Raw genomic sequence first — 23195 nt, 5'->3', positions numbered from 1 at the left:
TCTCTTTTAGGTCAGCCAACTGTTGGTCATGTCCATCCAACCTCGTAGACAAGGATTGGATTACTTTCATCACATCTTGAAGGGTGGGTTGGGGTTCTTCTGTCTAAGCCATAGCTCTGATACCACTTAATGCAGGAGTAGATTACAAGAAACTACCCCAGCAATTTATAACCCCAACTAATACAAATAGGATCAGAAAACAAAGAAATAAGATCTTCAAATAAACCCCCAAGGATACAATACCCATATAGGAGCAAAACCAGCCCAAAACACAACCCGATAGGATAGAGAAAGACCTGCTATAGAGCTGGAGAGAGAGAGGTGCGGCAAGGTCTGTAGGAGTCCGATTGAGCTGCACTCTTGGGCGTAGATAGTCCCTAGGGAGGGTACAAAAACCCCAAAAGTTGAGAGGATTCTGACGGCTGGTTGTGAAGTTATAAGCTTTCTTGATTTTCTGACCTAGGAGAAATAATCGCAGGCTTCAGGAGAGAGAATCAAATCTGGTTTGTAACTTGGACAGATCTGAACTTATGAATATTCACAACAATCGTATACTTCAACAGCAGTAACTTTAGGATAAAATAGAAAGCTTTAACCAAGAAGAAACAAAGGGAAAAGTGGGGGAGGAGCGGCTGTCTCGGCCGGGCTTCTCACCCACAGCTATCTCGGCTGTTCTAAGCAATTGACTGCAATTATTCTTTATTCAAATATCTCATTATGAGTACATAGGCTCTTCTATTTATAGAGGACAGAATAGCAATCAAACTACTACGAGGAGCTAGTTTCCCAATAGGACTAGACACTCCTACTTCAACTAGGAGCTAGTTTCCCAATAGGACTAGACACTCCTATTACAACTAGGAATTCAAAATTGGACTAGGAATAATAAACCTATGTGGAAAACAAATAGAGTCCTAAGACAATTTGGATTCGACATACCACTTACTCAACTCGATGGGCCCAGTGGCCCACTAATTAATTAAAAACAACTACTAATTATTCCCCTAGCCGATGGACCCAATTGGCCCTTATTTGTACTTAGCCACTCAGGTGGACCAAGTAGGGGTTCGGCTGGCTTCTTGGCTGGACCCTTCTTCCTCTCATATTTCCTTCCATAATGTGGATCTACATCAGTTCCTGGTGGTGATTTAGATGCCTTTTGCCAAGTTATTTGTTTTCTTCGTCAATGGACTATCTATTTCACCCATTCATGCACTAGTCCTTCTCATGGGAGCTCCATGGATGAATTTCTGTGAATAATTGTCATTTGTTTTCATGTTCTATATTCTGCTTTTAAGACAAGGAGGTTCCATTTTTTGCATTCTTGTTATGCGAGCAGATCCCTAATTTTAAACTGTTTTAGAGATATCTTTGTGGGTGAATTGTGTTGCTATACTGATCTGAAATTTTTGGCTTAAATTATTTGCATCTCATCTATAAAGAGGGAAAAGGAAAAAACTTTTGAACTGGGTCCCTGTACTATAGTGTCTGAAGAAATTTTATTGATTTCTCAGCATATCCACTTTTCTCTTAGATAATTTGAAATTCTGTTTTGGGTTTTGCAGTTCATTGGCACCCCACATTGGATGGCTCCTGAAGTTATCCAGGAAAGCCGCTATGATGGAAAGGTATTGTATGTATTTGGTGGTTCTTGTCCAAGTTGTCCAAGGTGCTTTTCATTTTATTCCACTTCTTCCATCAGTAACCCATTTTATCCCCATGAATAGGATCAAACCTTATTCCCTAGTATTCACATGAGATTCCACTTTCTTATTCTTAAGCAAGCCCCTGAGAGGGCTTAGTTGACCCATGATTTATGTTCCATCTTTCGTTTGTTTCGAGAAAGATATCAATCAATTCCGATTCTTTCTTTTTCTATTGATTCTTACTCAAGAGAAAGATATCATTACTCGAGTAAATGGGTAGGATGCATGGGTTGTTGTTTTAGCCTACTACTTTGTTGCATGAGCCATTTTGGTGGGCCCTTTTTTTGGGGGGGGGGATTTTGCATGTTATGTCTAGCATCTATGTTCATGCATATCCCATGTCGATGGTCAGTTTTTTCTTTGCTCCTAGCCCAATAAAATTTCGTTGTTTCATAAAAAAAGGGTTAGGGGCCAGATGATGCAGATGAAAGATTTGAAACACAAAGCCTGGTTTGATTTCTTTCTCATATCCGTATGGTTGAAAACTTGGGTGACAACTTTGTTGAGTGGCTTGAGTTTTGTCGTGATCTCTTTCTATTTTAGAGTACCTGGAACAAAATTTTGGAAGCTTTTGCTGGATCAGATTTTGTGTGTTTTTACTCCACAACTAAGTTGATGCTCACATGTCTTACGATTTAACAGGTGGATGTGTGGGCTCTTGGTGTGTCAGCAATCGAAATGGCTGAGGTATTTCTGCTGTACATAAGATTAGTAGTTCCTTCTTGATATTTCTCCTATATTTGAAGTTCTGACTGACCATTGAACCTGATTGTCGGTTTGTGCACCATGACTTGCCATCAGGCTCAAGAAAAATTCTTTACGCCTAATGTGTGTTCCTTTTCTTTTTTAATAAAATTTTCAGGGGCTCCCACCAAGGTCAACTGTGCATCCAATGAGAGTTAGTACATGCACTTGATTGCTGTTAAGTATTTTTTATACTGTTTTCACAATGTCTTTATTGCCGTTGATCTCATATTCTTTTGGAATGCTAATGTCTTAGTTCCTCATTGATTTCTATATTCTGACATCTTAAATGTCAAATTCTTATTCTTCAAAACTGCTTACTTCTTTGAATTTCAGATGATAAACACAGTTCAATGTTTATGTAAGAAGCAACACCAAAGGCTTATCAAAGTTCATATTCCCTTTTTTTTTTTCAATTTATTTTTAAATCAGGGCAGTGGCTCCTCAGTTTCTCAGTAGTTGTGTGTTACTTGATCATGCATACCAGCATCAAATGTGGATATTGGATATGATGGGGCTGTAAAACCTATATCTTATAATACAGATAAACAAAGCACAAGAATTCAATATCCTGAAAACTCATGATAGGCTATTGCCTAGATACTTCAGTGCATGGTTTGAAATTTCGATTTTGACCTAGAGTTGAAACCAAAATATTTCGGATTTCAGTTGAAATTCGACCAAAATTTGGTACATGTCGGTGGTCAAATGGCCATATTTTGGCCCAAAATTTTGGAGAAACCATAATTAAGCATCTCTAAAGATGAACTTTTGGATTATAAAAAAACACACCCAAAATAGTTGTTTGACTTCGGACCCTAGGTTGGTACTTGACGTTGTATGTTTTGGTATCTTCTCTTATATAAGTTATTCTGCACATAATTTAGTGCTACAAAACACAATAAATAAAAACAATTGAAATATTTATTAAAATGAAGAAAAGCCATTTAATACTACACCGATGTCAAAAAATGTTGTCATATACCAAAGTGGTAGTTTGGCTTTGGATCCTATAACATATAGCAGCCATATTATCCTTTGCCTGAAGAATCTCTTAGAGTCCATCACAACAGCCCTATAGGTGGGAAATTGAGAAAATTTAGCCAAATTATGCTTCAAACCACATAAATGTTGAAACATATGCTCCTCCACAATTCAGTAGCAAAAGGAAGGACATTACAAAAAAATTGAGGCTTTCTAGTTCTTGGGCCAAATGGGGCTAAATCTCAATATTTTTCCAAAATAAGTCAAAATTTCACTGAAATCTTGCCGAAATGAGAGAAATTTTACTGAAATGACCAAAGCCGAAATATTTTGGTCATTTTGACCAAAATTTTGAACAATGCTTCAGGGTCCTTAATGCCCAAGTTAGTAACATTAACCTGCCCTAGATGCATTATAAAGATTATAATATTCTCATGAAAAAATGACTTTTCATTATCCTTAGCTATTATATATTTCCATACTTATTTGTGTTATTTATTTTGTTGAATCTTGTACTCCCTTCTTCCTTTTTGTCTGTCCTGGTGCATGATAGTGGTATTTTAATCTGCCTTTATCTTTTTGATAGGTTTTATTCATGATATCCATTGAGCCTGCTCCAATGCTTGAGGACAAGGAAAAATGGTTTGTCTCCCACTTGGAGAATGCAATTTTATTGCTTATGTTTCATTTATGAAATAATGCTATGTCGGGTACTTGGGTTTCCCTTGGAAGTGAGTTTAGTGATATAAATAAAGTTCAATTATGTATACTATTCGTGCCTTTTGTTGTGCTGAGTAACTGGTTTGTATGCAACCAGATAACATCTTGATTTTGAGGCTTTTATATGCTTTTTTGCCTTCTAGTCAGTTGCAACTGTAATTAGATTTTTAAGTTTTTTTTTTTTTTTTTCATCATATTGTTTATTTAACTTATGTCATTTTTATTTTAGTCCATTTTGTTTCCTTTTTCAGGTCTCTTGTGTTTCATGATTTTGTTGCAAAGTGCCTTACAAAAGAACCACGTCTACGTCCTACTGCAGCAGAGATGCTGAAGGTATTTGTGATGATCTTATGAGTTCTTTTCTTGTTGAAAAAGATTTATATTTCTTATGGAAGTTTGGCACTCTGAAGTCCAATTTGTTTTCCTTGTTATTTATGAACGTTTACTGATAGGAGGTAAAAAAAGGTTTTGGCAGTCACTATATTATATTTGGTTCCCACAGTTTGAAACCACAACAAGGAGTATGATGGACAATGCTGTGGCAAAGTGAATGAAGAAGCATTTTTCTTATATAGTATATGGATTTTTGTAAATGTTTTGCTACATAAGTGACCTAAAGGAAGAAACTAGAGAGCAAGTATGATGGTTAGCGTCAACATACTTCAAAAGAGAGGAAAAATCATCATTTGGCAATAATGGCCAGCAAGAGGTTAAAATCATTGCTAAAAGTTGGCCAAATGTGCTTTTCTTCCCCATTCATTCCTTTGTTAGCTTAATTCTAAAAGATCTGGCTGGATGCAAGAGAACAATGAAATTACCCCTTGGAACAAAAGTATTGATGTGTAATTATGGTTGTAATCTGGGAAAAGAGAAACAGGATTTTAAGAATTTTAAAGGCAAAATGATGGAACTAGAAGGGGGAAAGAAGTCAACTGGGGCTTAAAGATATTGATATGAGGTTATCACAGCAAAAAGTTAGATGGAAGCGAAAGAAGGTAAACATTGTAGGTTTCTATTAGAAGGCACTTTTGGACCTCTTAGAACCCACGTCATAATTGTTACAGTGTCTAGGCAATCCAGGGCGTGAGGGAAAAAAATTAATGCAACGCTTTGACAACTATTATCCACGTAGATGTCTTGAGGAATCATCCACGGGTGATACGAGTAATAACAAAAGGAATCAACTTTCAAAATCTGTAAGAAGTCCACATTAATTTTTTGGCAAAAGGTTTATGGCTGAGCTTACCCCCACCCACCCCACCCATATGGAATCTATGGGTGGCACACCTACTTGTGCCACACAAAAGGCTGGTTTGGCAATCTGGCCGTTGGATATCTAAGAAATGCTCTAGGTTGGGCAGTGTCCAATTTCAGGTTCAATTCGATCATATACCCTCGGTGGTCCATGCACCTCCTATGTAGTCCTGGTTCTTTCAATATTTTGTTTTACCACATGGCTAACTCTCTTTGAGCCAAGACTCGACATGTGACCAAGGAACCTTCATGCCTACCTGTTCACAATTCGTGCAACACGTGAAGGCAAGGATTGAGAACTCGATCTTGAGGTCGGTTTGGACCTAGCTCATAACCGATATGGGTTCGATACCTGGTATTTTCTGGGCAGAACTCAGCATGTTATGGGCTGGTAAAAACTGGTCTTTCATTCTAGACTGGTTGTAACTACCGAAATGTGCGAAATATGTTTGAAACCAGGTACGAAGTCAATTCGACCCTCCATCTTGTTTTATCCCAGCTCGAAACCACAAAATTCAAGTTTCGACAGTTTTTTTAGAACTATGCATGTGTCAGCGTGAGGGGGAGTATTTGGATGGAGGGAGTATTAGTGATTCTAGCAGGTTTTGAACTAGTTTAGGTCATTAAAAATTATTTGAAACTTTGGTTAGTTTTCGGATGCTGTATTAGAAAAAAAAATTTTAAATTATGTTTTCTTTAAATTTTTATAATTTTCCGTGAATTTTACTCTACTAGGCTGGACAGGAGCCTGATTTATAATCTACCATGAGCACAGTCCGAGTAGTGGGGGTTATTGCACAGAGAGGTATGTGAGCTTATTTTAATGAACCAATGCAGGATTTGCAGCTTAATTGCTCTAAGCCTGGTTTATTCATGGTACCAGAAGGTGGACTCCTTGGATTTTCTCTCTTCATCTCCTATTTTTGTTTTGTTTTCTTCTTTATTTCCCTATCCAGCAGATATACCAGTTTAACGTCCAGCCATTAAACCATTCTCTGCCATTCACTTCATAAATCAACCTTAACAATCTAAAAGCTTTCATCAATGTCACCAAGCTGTTATAAAATACTATCCAACTACTCCTCACTCTAGAATCCTTATGTTCATATTAGGAATCTCCACCCTCATCTAGCTATATTAGAATACCCTCTTCCTTTGGCCTAGCATCATCTGGATCTAATCCTTGTCAACTATGACCTAAATAGATTCCACCTTCCCCTGGCTATGGTTTTTCTCAATGTTACTTTGACCATTCAGTGTGTGTTTTTCATAAAGCTTCTAAATTGATTGTGCTTGTAACGCCGCGGCCTCATTAACCTTGCACAATATTATCCTCTTTGGCCCATGGGCCTCAAGGCTTTAAAACGCGTTATGCCATGTTAAGGAGGCTAGAGGTTATTAACTAGTCCAGGAATCTCTCCCTAGGCAATGTGGGACTAAAGTTTGCAGACCCTCACCGATCTCCCAAACCCCCTGGTACTTGTTGTATTCTTAGTGGGGACACCTCACCGATCTCCCAGGCGGGTCTGGTACTTGTCGTATTCTTGGGTCATCACATTTTCCCCCTTTCGGCATAGCATCCTCGTTGTGGCCCCACACGCTGTCGGGGTCAACTCTGATACCATTTGTAACGCCCCGGCCCCATTAACCTTGCACAATATTGTCCTTTGAGGCCATAGGCCAAAGAGGACAATATTGTGCAAAGTTAATGGGCCGGGGCATTACAGTGCTGGTCATTTATGTTGATGATCTTATTGTTTCTAGTAATGATTTGTTTGGAATTGAATAGGTTGTCTTACTTATAGCAGCACCTAGATGAAAGATTTGGGAGTTATTGAGGTTATTTGCAGCCAGAAAGGTCTTTATTTGTCTTAATGGAATTATGTCTTGATCTTCTAACTGAGATAGGGATTTTAGGCTAAGCTTGTCGATACTCCTACGGATGCTATTGTAAAACGTGGAGCTTCTGATGACGAGGAGTTTGCAGACAAACATTAGTATCGGATGTTAGTTGGCAAACTCATATGTTTTACTGTTACATATATCTTTTACTGTTAGTGTGATTAGTCAATTTATGGAGAAGCCTTAGTAGGCTCATTGGGAGGAGCGAGTTGAGGGAGCCGCTCCTCCCCCCCCTTTTTAAAAGTGCAGCACGTCGTATCCTAAGGTATCTTAAGGGTGCTCTAGGAAAAGGACTTAATTATCGCCATCATGATCACTTCAATATTGTTGGTTATTTTGATGTGGATTGGGCTGGTGCTGATGGTGATTGAAGGCCTACTACAGGCTATTGTACATTTCTTGGATGTAATCTTGTTACATGGAGGAGTAAAAAGGCAAACTATAGTAGCTCGATCTAGTGCTAAAGTTGAGTATAGAGTTATGGCTCATACTGTAGCTGAATTGATGTGGTTTAAATCATTTGTTCAAGAACTTGGTTTTTGGTTAGCAAGCTTATGGAAATGTTCTATGATAACCAAACAACTAGTTTTATAGCTAGTAATCCATTCTTTCATGTGAGAACTGGACATATTGAAGTTGACTGTCATTTTGTGATGAAGAAATTGATTTATACTCCATTCTTCTGTTCTGGTGATCAACTTGGGACTTGTTTACCAAGGCCTTGTTTCGAGATGTACCAATCTGGGCATGGGTGATATCTATGCTTCAACTTGAGGTGGAGTGTTAAGATATGTTTGTGCTGATGGGGTTATTTTAGACTGTTAAGTTGTAATTCCGTCCTTGTGTGTAAATTACACAATTTATAGAACATTTCCTTTTAATTTTGAATTCTATTATTAATATAAAATCTCCCCCTTACCCTCGATTAGAGAGTATTCTGTTTTTCTCTAATTGTGGGGTGTGTTCTCTCTCCATTTTCTCTCCTCGTTGATCTTGTACTTCTCTTTCTTCATGAACATGTAATCATGGTTTAAAGTATCTCCGATACCGATACAATACCTTCCGATACGTATCTTAAATTTAGTCGGCCGATACGATACACACTGATACGATAAATAAAATTTTTAAAATCCTTTCGTATCGATATATATGCTACGATACATACCAATATGCATCGATACACAATCGATACGTACTGATACTCTATGAAAAATATAAAATCGAGGTGAACTATACGTTTTGGTATGTATCGGTACGTATCGGTGAATATCAGTACGTATTGGTGAGTATCGGTAAGTATCGATCGGTACGTATCGGTGAGTATTGGTATGTACCGATATAGTATGCTACCGTCATATAATGGCCCAGATGGGTATTTTTTAGAAAACACGATTTTTTGAGGGGTTTTTGTTCCAAAGTTGCTGCCAACCGTATTTCTCTCTAACTAAAGTGGAAATCAAGGTTGGGAAAAAGGATTTTACATTTATGAGACAACTACAAACCTTGAATTCTTAGTGCAATATCCTCAATTTTGTGTTTATATATAATATATGTTATCAATAGCGTTTTTTAACAAAATTTTTTATGCAAAAGTGTTTAAAAAGGTGTTTCATATCCATTTATATGCGTATCTTTAGCATATCTTAGCGTATCTCCGATACGATACGATACCCTCCGATATGTATCTTAATTTTGGCAGACCAATACGGCGACCGATACCGATACTTTAATCCTTGCATGTAATGTGACCTCAAGTTTCAATATTGTTACAAACTTACGATAACATTAACAGCTCCATGTTTGTTTGGATCTGTGACGGTGTATCCATTTTGGATCCGTGATGGTGTATCCATTTTGGATCCCTATAAATCTGAGAGCAGATTATTTTTTTTTCTCTTTTTCCTACAAATTAGTAGAGCAGATAATCTTAGCTTTATTATGTACATCAGACTAGTGGGAAACCTGTGGGATGCACAGTCAGCTAATGAAATGCTGCAGTTCAAGGCCAGAAGAGCAAAGAAGAAGGCTCCCCAATCTAAAACTCCGGCCTTCGTCCTGTCCAGACCAATTCGTGAGCTATCTTTTCTGGGTTTTATTCCCAGCTATTGTTTTCAGTTGTGAGCCTTCAGTTAGTTCTCTTAGTTGTTTGTTTTTAATTACTTCTTCGTAAGTTAGTCGTATGTCTCGTAGGAGTTTAGATGTGAGCTTGTTTAGCTATTTATTGGTTGTCACTAAATATAGTGATTCCTTCTAGTAGGAATAGGCTTATTATGGTGAAAGTTGGAGTTCTTATTCTTCAGTATCTGTATGTAGAGATTTACTTGTGTTCCCAATGAATTTCATGTACAATAATAACAACAAACTCAGCCTCATCCCAACTTAATGGGTTGGTTACATTGATCCAAACAAAACAAAGTAGGGAGTAGGGACAATTAAGGTCTAAAAAAAAAAAAGGAATGAAGGGATAAGAAATGAAATGAGGAATGGAAAGTGAAAAATGAAAAATGAAAGATGAAAAATGAAAAATAAAAGATGAAAGTAAGAGGAAAGTGGCAATGAATTTTATATGATTTCATTTATTTTCTTCGTTGTTAGCAAGTGATATTTGGATTCATTGTGTGTAATGGTGACTCCCTTGTTAATTAGGTGGGTTCCTAATCGTACTCTTCTGCTTCTTCTTTCTGTTCTTCGTATCCTTCCCATTTTTATTGAGGTTGTGCTAGGGCACAGTTTGTCTCATGAAAAGTTGAAAGATGGAGAAGTAAAATGTTTTCCCTACTTTATTTTACTTCTGGACATCTAAGTTGAAACAAATGGAATGTAATACAAATTTGGAGGACCTCTACCACACTCAAACAGCCTTAAACCTAACACAAAGGGGGGGGGGGGGATTTGCAGAGGAGGGTGGCATGGAGCGGCATTGATGGTGATGGGGGAGTAGAGGGAGAGGATCCTGGGGGCGGGGTGGTGATGGCAAAAGGGGGAGGGAAGGACTGAAGGAGAGAAGAAGAGGAAACCATCCTATTTTTGTTTTTGTTAAGTCAATTCATGCCTGATTGAAAAATTGGTCGACGCAATCCAATCCGATCCAGATCAGAATCGGGCAGATTCCGGGTTTTATAAACTTGTGTACATCACTTGTTATTGATACGTTACCCCTTGTGCTCATGATGTATTGGGTTATTGGTTTTTTGATATCAGATTTACTGCTATATACCTGAGGACTTGAAGATATTTATGAGCTAGATTGTCACTCTAATAGCAAAAAGTATTGGTCTTGGATCAATGATGCTTATGTTGCTAAACTCTTCTATCTTGTTTCTGCTTCTTAAATGATTGTTTCAAAATTCTGTCCCCATTCTTTATGTTAGCTATGTACTTTAAAGGTGTTATTCTTTGTCAAGGTCTCTCCGCAGTAACTTATTCCACTAATTAGTTGTCAGATTATATTGAGGTCTAAAATATTCAGGATTGTTTCAGTGGATTGTGTTTGACTATGATTCCTCCAATCTAATTTACAATTTGATCTATAAAATTTTGAACCACAGCACAAATTCATTGAGAAATGCAAATGGGGGTCTTCTTCATTGTTGCCAAAGATTGAAAAAGCGAGGCAAATAAAAACCTCATTGGCTGCGCAAGCACAAAATCAGGTTCCAGGGACTGTTATAGCACGAGATGGTGTATGGAAAATTCCCTTTTATTTGTTCGCCTACACTTCAATGTTTTATTTTCTGTTTTCTTTTCAAAGCTGGACTTTTAGTATTCGTCCGTTTTAATCTGAAGCAGTTTTTAGAGGAAAAGAAAAGTCTAAAATTGAATGAAGACTATGGAGACACGGTTCCATCAAGACCTTGGAACATCGGACTTCAGGTTCTAAATGAGGTTCATGCAGGTTCCGGCACAGTGAAGCATCATCCACAGGGTGTGGAACACCCTGGAGAAGGTATAATCATGAAATTTATTTTTCTATTTGATATTATCGATCTTGCCTTCTCTCGTGAGGACATTTTTACCTTTTAAATACCATAGTTACATATACTAGTTTTATGTCAAATAGATAAGTAAAATTTATTCTAAGTTTTCAATGTGCTAGAAATTGGGAAAGCATGTCCCCAATGTCAGCCTTGCAATTGTTTTGTTGACATTATGTCATCACATTTTATTTGTGTCCCAGAATCACCAACAAATACATGATTTTCAATATTCAAAGTGAGTGATACAGTGATGCGGAGCTAAAATAAGATATTTTCAATAGTGTTATGTCAACAGAGGTAGTTGCTGTTGTGAGTTAATAATGTCTTTTGTCCTTAATTTTACTGGGTTTATTTATTTGGGTTTGTAGCCTAGGAGGGCTTAAAAGTGATCCCTTTTTTCATTTTATTTTATTTTATTTTATTTTTAAGGGGGGGGTTGGTGGGGGTGGAATAGTATTGAATATCAGAGGTTTCCCTTGAAAAAAAAATTGGGTTATGCATGTTGGGGAGAATGATGTCAAGTCAGTTATATTTTCCTTGCCCATAAGAATATGATCTAGTTTTGTCTTTTAAGTCTGGCGAATCCTAGTAGTTGAGTCATTGATGTTTCCTTTCATTTATTTCCTGTTGGATTGAGATTGATTATAAAGCAATCTAACGTATACATGTAGCTGCCCATGTTTGGGTTACTTCTTGTTGGAGTAGTGTTTTTGTTAACAATGTTGCTACCTCCCCTTTTCTTCTCCACGGTGGTTTCTATGTGAGATCTATACTGGTTGATATTTGCATAAATGGTGGGTTGTTTTTTCCTGAGGCCCACCGAAATGTTTGGCTGTATTATCTATTTCTTCATCCTATGAAAGCTCTTAAAAAGTTGTTGCCTATGAGAGAAAAAGAGAGGAAAGATTAAAGATATCTGTAGGCAAAAATTTTCCATTCTTTTTTCCTTTTAAAATTAATGGATAATACGTCTTCCCTGGATAAAGGTTGATTCCTAAGATCTTTTTTTTTTTTTTTTGGGGGGGGTTGTGGGGTGGAGGTGTTGGAAAGGATTCCTAAGATCTTGAATAGATAATATATTGATTCTGATATTTACATCTAACAGGTGACTTTGGAACTGTAGTAATTCACAGTGAAGTAGATGTAGACAAGCCAGGCCCTCAAACGGCAGTTTCCAGCGCAAAAGAATCTACAGGTGTTCTAAAAAATTCTGAAAACCCTTCCCTTAATGCAGCAGGAGGCAAAACAGCTAAACTCTGGTAGACTACATTCTTACAATCTTACTTCTGATAATACATTTGTGCATCAAGTTCTGAGATATTATAGATCTGATTCCTAATGTTAAAAGATCCATTATGCTTCAGAACATGTGGTTCTAGTCACTAACATTAAGAATTGTATAAATAAGGTACAAGTAGGGCACAAAACGATGGAGCCGGTCAGATCAAAGATCTGATCCAACTCACATTTTTCTTTTACTTGTTCTGGATATTGGTTTCAGATCTAACAATCTTTGTCAGTGTGTCAAGCAGCTTAGATCCTGATTTATGTGTACAACAGACATTTTTTTGTTTGGGGGGGGGGGGGTGGTGGTTGCAAATGGTGGTGGGGTTTTTGAAAACCCAGGCCCATCACAGGGTCCCTATAGCTGAGCGCAGGCCTGGCCTGGTCCGGTACGAGATTAGGCTGGGATATCCTCCACCCAGGCCCATCCAGTTTGGTATGGGGTTCCAAGTTTGGCCTGAGAGCCTGAGACCCAACCAAAATTTTTCCTAGGCTCGGCTAGGCTAGGGTTGGAAATTCCAGGCTTGAGGAGGTAGTGCCAGTGATGCAGTTTAAGGAAGAGTATTTGGTGGTACTGTTCACAAGGACTTGTGTGGGTCCCTCAATGGACGGCTGTGCTAGAGCTTTCATGTGATGCGAGATTTTATTTAGTTTCTATTTTGTACAATACTCTTAGTCATCGAGTAAAAACAAATCAGAATATCTTTTTATTTTAGAAAGTTCCCTTTCCTTATAATAGCAATGACCCTCCTTTCTTGAAAGATCCTTGACTAGGATATTCTTTGTAATTGAGATCATTAGTGGTTTTCATTTTTGTAACTAGCAATCAGTTTATATAAATAAAGAAGAAAGCACACTAACCACGGATTTTGACGCTTAGACAAATTATTCTTTTGTGAGTGTGTGCACTGTGGAGATTCAGTCGCTGCCAAGGTGGTGAAGCCCTGGTTTTATCTCCCCTTTTATCTTCTCATCTACTTCTTCTTCTTCCTACTATTCTGCAGAATTTTCCATCAAGCTTACTCATCCAACCATGACCTACTTTGGTGACTTTTGATCTCTATTTTGTGTTTTACTTTATATTTACCCTTGCTTTTATTCTTCATATAATATCCTACAGGTTTTATTCGAGTCTACTGTTATGCGAAATTCTGTTATTACTATCCTGAGTTGCAGAACTTCAGTCTCTTGTTTCTACCTATTCAGCCATTGGATGGTCCTCAAAATTTTTCCCCTCTTCCTTCTCTACCTACAACCAAAGTTTGGTGTTTATAGATGATCTCATGATGTTCTCCAAAGTTAGTATCGCTTCCCTGGAGACCATTATGTCTTGTCTGTGGTTCTTTGTAGATTTGTCAGGTCTTCACATTAACCTTGAGAAATCTCTTTTGTTTCTGGCTGGGGTTTCTGATTTGACAAAGCTACTTTGATAAGACTGGGTTCTCCACTGACCATCTTTCAGTCAAACAATTGTGGTTGCCTTTGATTCCGGCCAGATTGTCTGCCCATCACTACACTCCCATGTTAGATTTCATTCTGAATCATCTTCAACTTTGGAAAGGCAAGCTTCTCTCCTATGCTGGCCTCTTGGTGCTTATCAGATCGGTCCTCAAGTCACCCTACATTTATAGGTCAAGTATCTTTGGTTTGCCCCAGTTTACCATCGAACAGTTGGAATCTCTTATGTCTGCCTTCCTCTGGTCCTCTGGAAAGGAATTGATTCCTCCAGATTTCTTCACCCCATTAGTAGGGTTGTTGTTTGTCTCCCCAAGGAGGAGGGAGGTTATGGGTTTAAGGCGAATCAAATAATTCAACTTGATGTAGCCAAGTAGTTTAGTTTGGAAGCCAATTGAAATGACCACTGAATGAATTTTAGAACTAAGCAATAAAGAAATGTCTGCAGGTAGGATCACTCAACAAAGCCAAATTTCAAACAAAGTAACTAAGTAAATCTTCGAGAAACCATCTGTCCACTAATGATCTAACTGTATTTGATGTAGTCTGGAGACTACAGTCGAAGTGGTTTCACACACAACTTTAAAAGATGTGTACGCTTCAATGTAAAAGAACATATATCAGTTGTCAAGGATTTGGAGATCATAGCCGTAAAAAAGAGCCATAATCTGGTTCTAGTCCCTCTTTCACAGGATGGTCCGGGAAGTGTGGATTGGAAATTGTCTTAACCTTTTGCATAGTTTGCACAAAATGGCTGCTCTTAGGCTCTAATATGCTTCTTCATCCTGGCGACCTCAGTTTTTTTCCATCACACCAGGTGACAGTCCTTATTTGTCATAATGATAAAAATGTAAAAGACAATCATCTTAATATTATCAAGAAAGAACTGTACTTTCTTAATCAGCTTGAAATTATGTAGGCAAACCTTATTCAATCGTTCTTGAAGCAGCCGACATTGATTCTAAACAGATCCTCACCAAATAGCAGCAGTAAAATAGATTGCAATTGGACTAAGAAGTAGGAGATAGAACTCCTTGGTACGACCAAAGAAGGATTTGCATCTAAAGGTATTATTCTTAGTCCAAAGAGAGGACTCCAATCTTCACCTGCGAATTCAACTGAGATATAATTACTCAAATTCCCTGGGACATGAAAACATGGCCTGCTTATCGAATCCAAAATAGCTTAGTTCCATTTAAAATAAAATCAAATCCCTGTCAAACTTGAAACACTAGGGCTTTATTTGTTTCCAAATAATAAAACATGCAAAAGGAAAGGTTTCTGGTAAATTCTTCTACTGGTTTTACCTGAATATTTTCCTTCATGATTTTTACCTGGAACCAAACAAAGCCTAATGAGATTATTATCATAGCCACTATTTTTTCTTTTTCTTTTTTCCTTTTCATAGGTACCAGAGCAGAAAATTTAAGTCTTCTAATTTGCCTGTCCTTAAAAACGAAAGGGAGACCTGAAAGTAGAAAACTGGCTCTTATCTCCTTTTGATCTGAAAATTAGAATGTAACATGACTTTGCCTGACCTGCCTATCCAATTTTGTTGTGCTGGAAAAAGCTCTACAGGTTATTTTTATCCGAAAATGCAGTTATCATTTCTAAAACCAGTGCAGGCCCACAATCGAACAAAACCAATAAAATAAAGGAGTGAACTCTAAATTGACTGAATATTGTTGTTCAATATCATCTAGAGCTACCTGATACCTAATTTTGTTTTCTGCAACAATTTGTGTCATACCATCCAGAGTACCCAGTTCATTTGGATATTTTGTCAGGTCCGAAAGTACAACACAGGCTGTGGTGAACAACCTCCAAGATGCAGAACCAAACTCCGATTCCCAAGCCATGCTGGCATCATTGCCTTCTGCTTTTCGATCTCCTGAACAAAACCAAAAGACACAAAATCTTTCTGAGTTACAGGTTGGAGGTGGCAGTAGCACATTGCAGAAGAGCAGTACTGTCGGTCAAAAATCCTTTGCCTTGCAAGATAAGGTAGCTTCTGTTCTTGCTTTACATAATCTCTCAATAAATAGCATGATCTGTTGTCCTATCAAATTGTAGGAATTGATTGATTTTTATTAACTATCAATATATATATGTGTCTCTGTGTGTGTGTGTGTGTAAGAATTGTTAGAACTTTAGTGTTTCTAATTTCGAAGGAGTTATTAAATTTAATTCACTAGAGAGATAATTAGTGTTTCTTCTTCAATGGCCCACAGGCCCCACATGTTCTCTTGGGGCTTTTTGAAAAGCTTAGATCCTCATGAATTATTTGGGAAATGAATGTTTCAGTAGACTCCTTGTACATTGCATATGGGTGGTTCATTTTGTTTATAATTGAAGAAGATAGAATTTTAAAGTGGGTACGTTTACTTTTTCAATGGGAAATGTACCAATTGGATGATGAATCCTTGCACTCCTTCATGTTCTTAGAATTGTTATTCACCTATCTCTTTTTTTTTCCTTTAAATCTAGTTTCTTTTCAGATTCTAGTTTTGTTTGTTGTTCCTTTAAAAATTGAGAGAGAAAAATGAAAACATGGTTTATCGCACGTGCTTAGTTTTCCTGACCTTTTTTTTTCACTTGAGGATGCCGGAAGAGAGTGGTAGTGGGTTTTGTGCCACAACAATGCCTTGTATTCTGTGTGTGAGATTTGTAATTATTGCTATTCATTTTCTTTTAGCTTTGGTCCATCTACGCTGCTGGCAATACGGTACCCATACCATTCTTGAGGGCGACAGACATATCTCCCCTTGCTTTGGTGTCTGATAATGTGCTTGGGAGCAAACAACAGGGTAATGGTGGTACCATTGCAATGGAAGCCATACAGGAGCTTTTTAGTGGTGATGGGCAGTCTAAGAAAGGGCGAAGGGGACAAAATGAGGTTCCATTGCTATTTCATCATCTCCTCCTTTCTGTTCCTTCAAGCCATTTATTGTGGGCTATATCTTTCTGACTCTTATGTGCTGCAGATACCTCTTCCACCAAGTGTATATCGAAGACTTACTTCGAGTTCCACACTACTGAATCTGGCACAGGCTTTGGCTTACCATAAAATGTACGTGCTCAATTATCCTGGTCATACTTGGAAAATTGTATCTTGATTTTTTCCCCCTTTTTAATGAGGGAGCCCATAAGACAATAGAAAAACTGATATAACCTCTGCTTTAGTAGCACAAACACTTCAGCCCTAGCAATATAACTGCAGGTTGCCATTCAAAAGGCTTGCAGAAACCATCTCTTGCATCGACTCGACCATTTGTGGCTCAAACCATGAGCCATTTTGTTTTACCACTTCTTGCAAACCATGTGGTTACTGTTTTTTTTTTTTTTTTTTTTTTGGTCTACCTATGTAACGGTGTCCCATGGAGCTTATTACAGCTACTATAGAGTTTGTTTTTAGGGCGTGGGCGGAGGAAGAGGGGAGGGTATGTGGTGCACTGGTGCCTTAAGGCACAAGGTGAAGACTGGAGAGGCAAACCTGTGACCTCCTGGGACACCTGCACTCTACTTAGCAGGCAGCCGACCTACTGGGACTGCACTGCACTGCACTGACCTACACTACACTAGGTGTTGTCTTCCGTGTGGTTATCGTTTCACCAATTGTATTTGTTACCTAGCAGGTGTTATGAGGAGATGCCTCTACAGGAGCTGCAAGCAACGCAAGAGCAACAAACAATTCAGAACCTCTGTGATACTCTTCGAACAATTCTCCGGTTGTAGATATTGACATCACCAAAACAAAAGAGTGGTCACCACTGTCTTCAATTTTGTTTTCCTTTAGATAATCTATGGCCTTGAATAGTTTACGAGAGTAGAGAAAAGTTGATGAAAAAAGGGGGAGGCAGGAAAGGTTAAAAATGATTTTACAGGCTCATCCTGCTGAATAGAGTTGGGAAACGGCTGAGTTGTTGTTGTATCCTTCTGTAATGAAGAAATCCTTGTCTAATGGCATGTTTATTATGAAAGCAGCTATTGTTCATTTTTTAAGTAGGTTAGATAGGTTATTTCGTCTTTTCTTATTCAATGTGTTGTTCTGAATCCAAATAAGTTAGTGTAGGGTAGCTTAAATGCGCGTCTTGTATTTCATAGAAATTGGGTGTGATATAATCCTTACGTGGGGGCCATCCTATTCAACTTTCAGGCATTAAGATTCGTTTTAGGTGTGGATGATCATCATAAGATTCCCGTTCTGGAAAATCTGCACTTTTCCAAATCCAGGAAAGAGACGGAATTTTAGGATTCCTCCTTGAGGCAAACCTTAGGGTAGGATAGATTAGGAGCGGAAAGGCTAATTGTTATCACTCCCCTGTACTTGTTTATATGTATGCATATTTCCTTGTTCCAAACTTCTTTTCGAACTAGAGCGCAAGGATAAGTACTAGAGCTCCTCTGTATTTGCATTTTATTTTCTCAAATTTCCTTACCCTAAACTTCTTTTCAAACTAAGGAGAGAATAGTCACAGCCGCAGTTCCCATTAATCACGGAGGAACATGAACTCCTCCCTCCTGGGTCCTCTGTAAGCAGCTCCAGTTTGTTGCTGAGATTGGGGCAGGCAGGCCATCTTCTCCTCTGCTTCTCTTCTCTTCTCTGACTTGGGTACATCAGTTACACTGCTTTCTCGTTCTTTCTCTTTCCATGGTTCTCTGGTTTTCCCATTATATGGGGAATGATAATAGTTAATCTATAATTTAACCCAAAATACAAAATGTGATGTCAAGATGTTGAGTGAAAAAACTAGAAAAATAAAATGAATAGGAGTGGCCATTGTGAAAGATGGAGTGTTGTTTGATATGATATGGGCATTTGCAGCGTAGGCCATTGAATGCAATGCACCAATTAGTGCTGATATGATATCAAATTAGAGGTAATATAGATGTGAATGGGTTTGGGTGGAGGACCAACAACAGTCCAACAATCCTGCATTCATGAAATTTGTTTATGATACTAAAGAAATAGAATCTTAAAGGGTAGTTTAAAAAATAGTAAAATCTAAGATTTTGGAACTTAAATGGAAAGGTGAATTATTTCATTTTCTTGATTGTAAGCCTAGGCAATAGCCAAAGAATGATTGATGGCATAATTTTAAAAATCGAATAAGATTGGATCAATTAGGATCGTTTACATCAGATTGATATTGACTGAGACTGATCCTTGATCTGATCAATCTAATACCAGTCTATAATAAGATATAAGGGTAAAATGGTCCAACCGATGCCGGGACTGATCATACCAATCCTTGTTTTGAGTGGACTCGTTGAAGGAAACATTGACCAGGTAATTTTGTAAATTCAAACATAATATTAAGTAATCATGTAATTTTAACTAAACCCAAACTTGATGATCAGATGATGGTATCACGAGTGGAGCATGAAAGGGTAACACATTTCGTACGTTGACTCTAAAAAGACTTGGGAGTTGGGACTCAGAGAAGAGATTAAGGATGGAGAGGTCTATTAATTCTCGGGGTCTCAAGCATTTGCTGATCTCTCTCTCTCTGATCCGTCATCCATGGCTGGCAGCAACAAAGGCAAGCAAAATCCTTGTCTCTTCGCCACACTCTTCTTTACCCATTTCTCTCTTTTCTCCTTCCTTCTCTTCTTGACGAAGATAACAACTTGCGACGCCGCTGATTCCAATTACTTATCACCGTACCATCCAACTGAGATCATCGTTCTCAGCTGCGGCTCCACTTCCACAACTCCATCTCTTGCTAACGACCTCACTTGGATCAGCGACACCGCCTCTAAGTTTGGTCCATTTCCTTCCTCAACAACTACCACATCTACAGCCTCCACCCAAGACTCCTCCGTCTCCATTATACCTTACATGACTGCTCGCCTCTCCACCTCTCAGTTCAACTACACCTTCCCCGTCTCAAACGGCATGAAATTCATACGCCTCCACTTCTACCCAGCCAACTATTCCAGCCACGACGATATAGCCAACTCCTTCTTCTCCGTAACCGTCAACAACCGCTTCACTCTCCTACAAAACTTCAATGCCTATCTCACCTCACTTTCCATCAACACTCCCAAATTCATCAAAGAATTCTGCGTCAACGTAGAGGGCCAAAAGTTAACCCTTTCTTTCACCCCATCTCCTAATTCATTCGCTTTCATCAATGGAATTGAGATCGTTTCCATGCCCACCACCATCTATATCCAGGGAGTAGTTGTCGACCTTCCAACCGTTGGACAGAGTTCTTCAACAACCAATTATATCAATTACACCACCGCCCTTGAAATGGTTCAACGACTCAACGTCGGTGGCAACACTTTATCTGCCGGAGCTGATACGGGTATGTTCCGCGAATGGATTAAAGATGATGCTTTTTTGACGAGTGGATATGGCGTTACTCCCTCCTTGCCAGACACCAAGATTAAGTATGTTATTGGTGATGCTGATCTCAATTTCCTTCAGATTTTGTAATTTTTTTTTACTAATCATTGTTCTACTGCGTTGTTAATTCCTAATAAGGTACACGGAGGCAACTCCGGCGTACATTGGACCGGAGGATGTCTACCGATCGGCCAGAACCATGGGCAGTGATAAGAATGTCAACCTCAACTATAATCTGACCTGGTCATTCAGTGTGGACTCTGGGTTCAATTACCTTGTTAGGCTCCATTTCTGCGAGTTCCAACCGGAGATACAGAAGCCGGGAGACAGGGTGTTTCAAATAATCATCAATAATCAGACTGTGGAGCCTGAAGCGGATATCATCCAATACAGTGGTGGAAACGGAATCCCGGTGTACAGAGACTACTTTGTGTTGAACGATCAAGGAGGGAGATCAGGAAAGTATGATCTCTCAGTTGCTCTACACCCTAATGGAGATTCGATCACTATTAATAATGACGCAATCTTAAACGGTCTTGAGTTATTCAAGCTGAGCCACAGCGACGGCAACCTCGCCGGTCCCAATCCTGAACCCTTGGTCCAAACCCCATTCCCTCCGGCTAACCCATCCAAGAATCCCAAGAATAGTAACCGGAGAACTTTTCTGTTTGCTCTCGCCGGAAGTTCAGTGGGGTTTGTGATTTTGTTCTCTCTTTTATGGACCTTCATCTGGTGTCACCGCCGCCGGCAAAGGAACAGGATGGTGAAGGACTCCGGTACCGCTGGAGAGAAGGCTTTGACGTTATCGTCATGGTGGGGCCCGTTTATAGACGCCACTACCACGAACAACACTTGTAGTTCTTCTTTACCGTCGGATCTATGTCGTCACTTCTCGCTAGCTGAGATCAGAGCCGCCACAAACGACTTGGATCAAAACTTGCTTATCGGTGTTGGAGGATTTGGCCACGTGTATAAGGGCTACGTGGGAAGCGAATTGACCCCTGTGGCTGTGAAACGAGCGAAATTAACGTCATCACAGGGGAGCCGTGAGTTCCAGAACGAGATAGAGATGCTCTCCAAACTCCGTCATCTCCATCTCGTGTCACTGATAGGGTACTGCGACGACGCAGGAGAGATGATACTCGTCTATGATTACATGGCCCACGGTACACTCCGTGATCATCTCTACAAATCTAATGAACCCCCTCTATCTTGGAAGCAGAGGCTCAACATCTGCATAGGTGCAGCTCGTGGCCTACACTACCTTCATACGGGTGCGAAACACACGATCATCCACCGTGATGTGAAAACCACTAACATACTCTTGGATGACAAATGGGTGGCCAAGGTTTCGGATTTCGGATTGTCCAAGGCTGGGCCCACTAGTGTGTTGGACACCCACGTCAGCACCGTTGTTAAAGGTACTCTTGGGTACCTGGACCCTGAGTACTTCCTACGTCAGCAATTGACGGAGAAGTCAGATGTCTACTCTTTCGGAGTGGTGTTATTTGAAGTACTGTGCGCTCGACCCGTTTTGGACAAGACGCTTGGGAAGGAAGAAGTGAGCTTGGCTGAGTGGGCCCGATCGTGTCACCGGAAAAAGAAGCTTTACAAGATCATCGATCCCCATTTAAGGGGTAAGATTGCACCGGAGTCTTTAGAAAGATTCGCAGAGCTCGCAGAGAACTGCTTGGTTGATGAGGGGATCGAACGGCCTTCGATGAGTGATGTGGTGTGGCGCCTTGAGTTTGCCCTACAGTTGCAAGAGACAGCCGAGAAGGACTGTGGTAGTCTCACTCTTACTCCCGGCGAGGAGAGCGATGACGAGATACCTCTTAGCGCGTCCTTCGCTGCCGGCATAAGAGAGGACTGGCCCGGCTACGCTGACTCCGTGTCAGGACCTAAGAGACACGTGTTCACCAAGTCAAAGAGTGGGACTGGTAGCAGTGGACAGAGCATCAGCAGCGAGGATCCCAGTAGGGTCATGTCGGGACATGTCTTCTCCGAGATCATGAACCCGAATGGACGGTAGGATGATGGGCTTTGTTTAGCTAAGCCCTACAGCGCTTTATTACAATAAAAAAGCGTCGTGTACCCTCAGCTCATATCTTACTGTGGGTCCCAGATTCCAATTCTAAATAGAAGCTAACAACGATAGACAGATCGAGCCGGGTCGTCCACTCCTTTCTCGTATCCTATCCAAATTTCACGTGGAGGATGGATCATTGGACTCGAAAAAGGTTACTAAGTGGGGTCCAAAGGTTGTCCATGGTTGACTAGAAAGTCAAGTGACAATGACCATGATCTATACATGTATTAGAATTTTCTTTTGATTATCAACTTATCAGTCTTTCATTTTGTTGGATAAGATCTTTGTGTGGATGGATAGAGCGATGGAGCATTGAGCGTCGTAAACAGGTCGGGTTCGGGTTCATAACTATTTCTAGCTAACATTAATTTTTAGGGGAATTTATTTATTATCACTCCTTTACAATTGGCTTATATTTACTAAAACTCTCATACCTTTTACTTTTTTATTGATACTCACTCTCATACCTTTTACTTTTTTACTGATACTCCCCTGTTTTTTTATTTTTACATCTCTTTCTCCCCCGCTCTTTTAAATACTCAGATTAGGGGTGTCAACCGGTCGGGCCGGTTCGGTTTCGGTCGGGCTTAATCGGGCTTGAAGACTTTCAAAGGCTACACCGTGTCCGCCCATTTAACTAATCGGGCTTAGTTATTGAGGGCATGGTACACTTTATATTCGGTCGGTCGGTCTCGGGTTATAATCGGACCACCTTAATCGGGCTT

General features: G+C 39.4%; 2 protein-coding genes across 3 annotated transcripts; both read left to right on the top strand.

Annotated features, from left to right (window-relative positions):
* The first annotated feature begins 1570 nt into the window (after window positions 1-1570).
* LOC122061837 (serine/threonine-protein kinase hippo-like) lies at window positions 1571-18020 on the top strand. 2 transcript variants are annotated; one of them, XM_042625330.1, is made up of 12 exons: window positions 1571-1628; window positions 2349-2393; window positions 2569-2604; window positions 4021-4076; window positions 4406-4487; window positions 10859-10993; window positions 11100-11256; window positions 12393-12546; window positions 15814-16030; window positions 16722-16922; window positions 17011-17096; window positions 17662-18020. In XM_042625330.1, the coding sequence occupies exons 1-12, from the start codon at window positions 1587-1589 to the stop codon at window positions 17759-17761; spliced, it is 1311 nt and encodes a 436-aa protein (XP_042481264.1). In that variant the 5' UTR covers window positions 1571-1586; the 3' UTR covers window positions 17762-18020. The 2 variants fall into 2 exon arrangements, with proteins under 2 accessions (XP_042481264.1, XP_042481266.1); XM_042625332.1 differs by lacking the exon at window positions 1571-1628 and having other exon boundaries at window positions 2569-2627.
* A 1442-nt stretch (window positions 18021-19462) lies between these two features.
* Window positions 19463-22749, top strand: LOC122062173 (receptor-like protein kinase FERONIA). The gene is made up of 2 exons (XM_042625879.1): window positions 19463-20425; window positions 20520-22749. The coding sequence occupies exons 1-2, from the start codon at window positions 19551-19553 to the stop codon at window positions 22411-22413; spliced, it is 2769 nt and encodes a 922-aa protein (XP_042481813.1). The 5' UTR covers window positions 19463-19550; the 3' UTR covers window positions 22414-22749.
* The last annotated feature ends 446 nt before the right edge of the window (window positions 22750-23195 follow it).

This window comes from Macadamia integrifolia, chromosome 14 (genome assembly GCF_013358625.1).
Source record: "Macadamia integrifolia cultivar HAES 741 chromosome 14, SCU_Mint_v3, whole genome shotgun sequence".
Classification (NCBI taxonomy): Eukaryota; Viridiplantae; Streptophyta; class Magnoliopsida; order Proteales; family Proteaceae; genus Macadamia; species Macadamia integrifolia.
The sequence above is the reverse complement of the archived record's forward strand: the minus strand, read 5'-3'. Positions and strand labels throughout refer to the sequence as shown.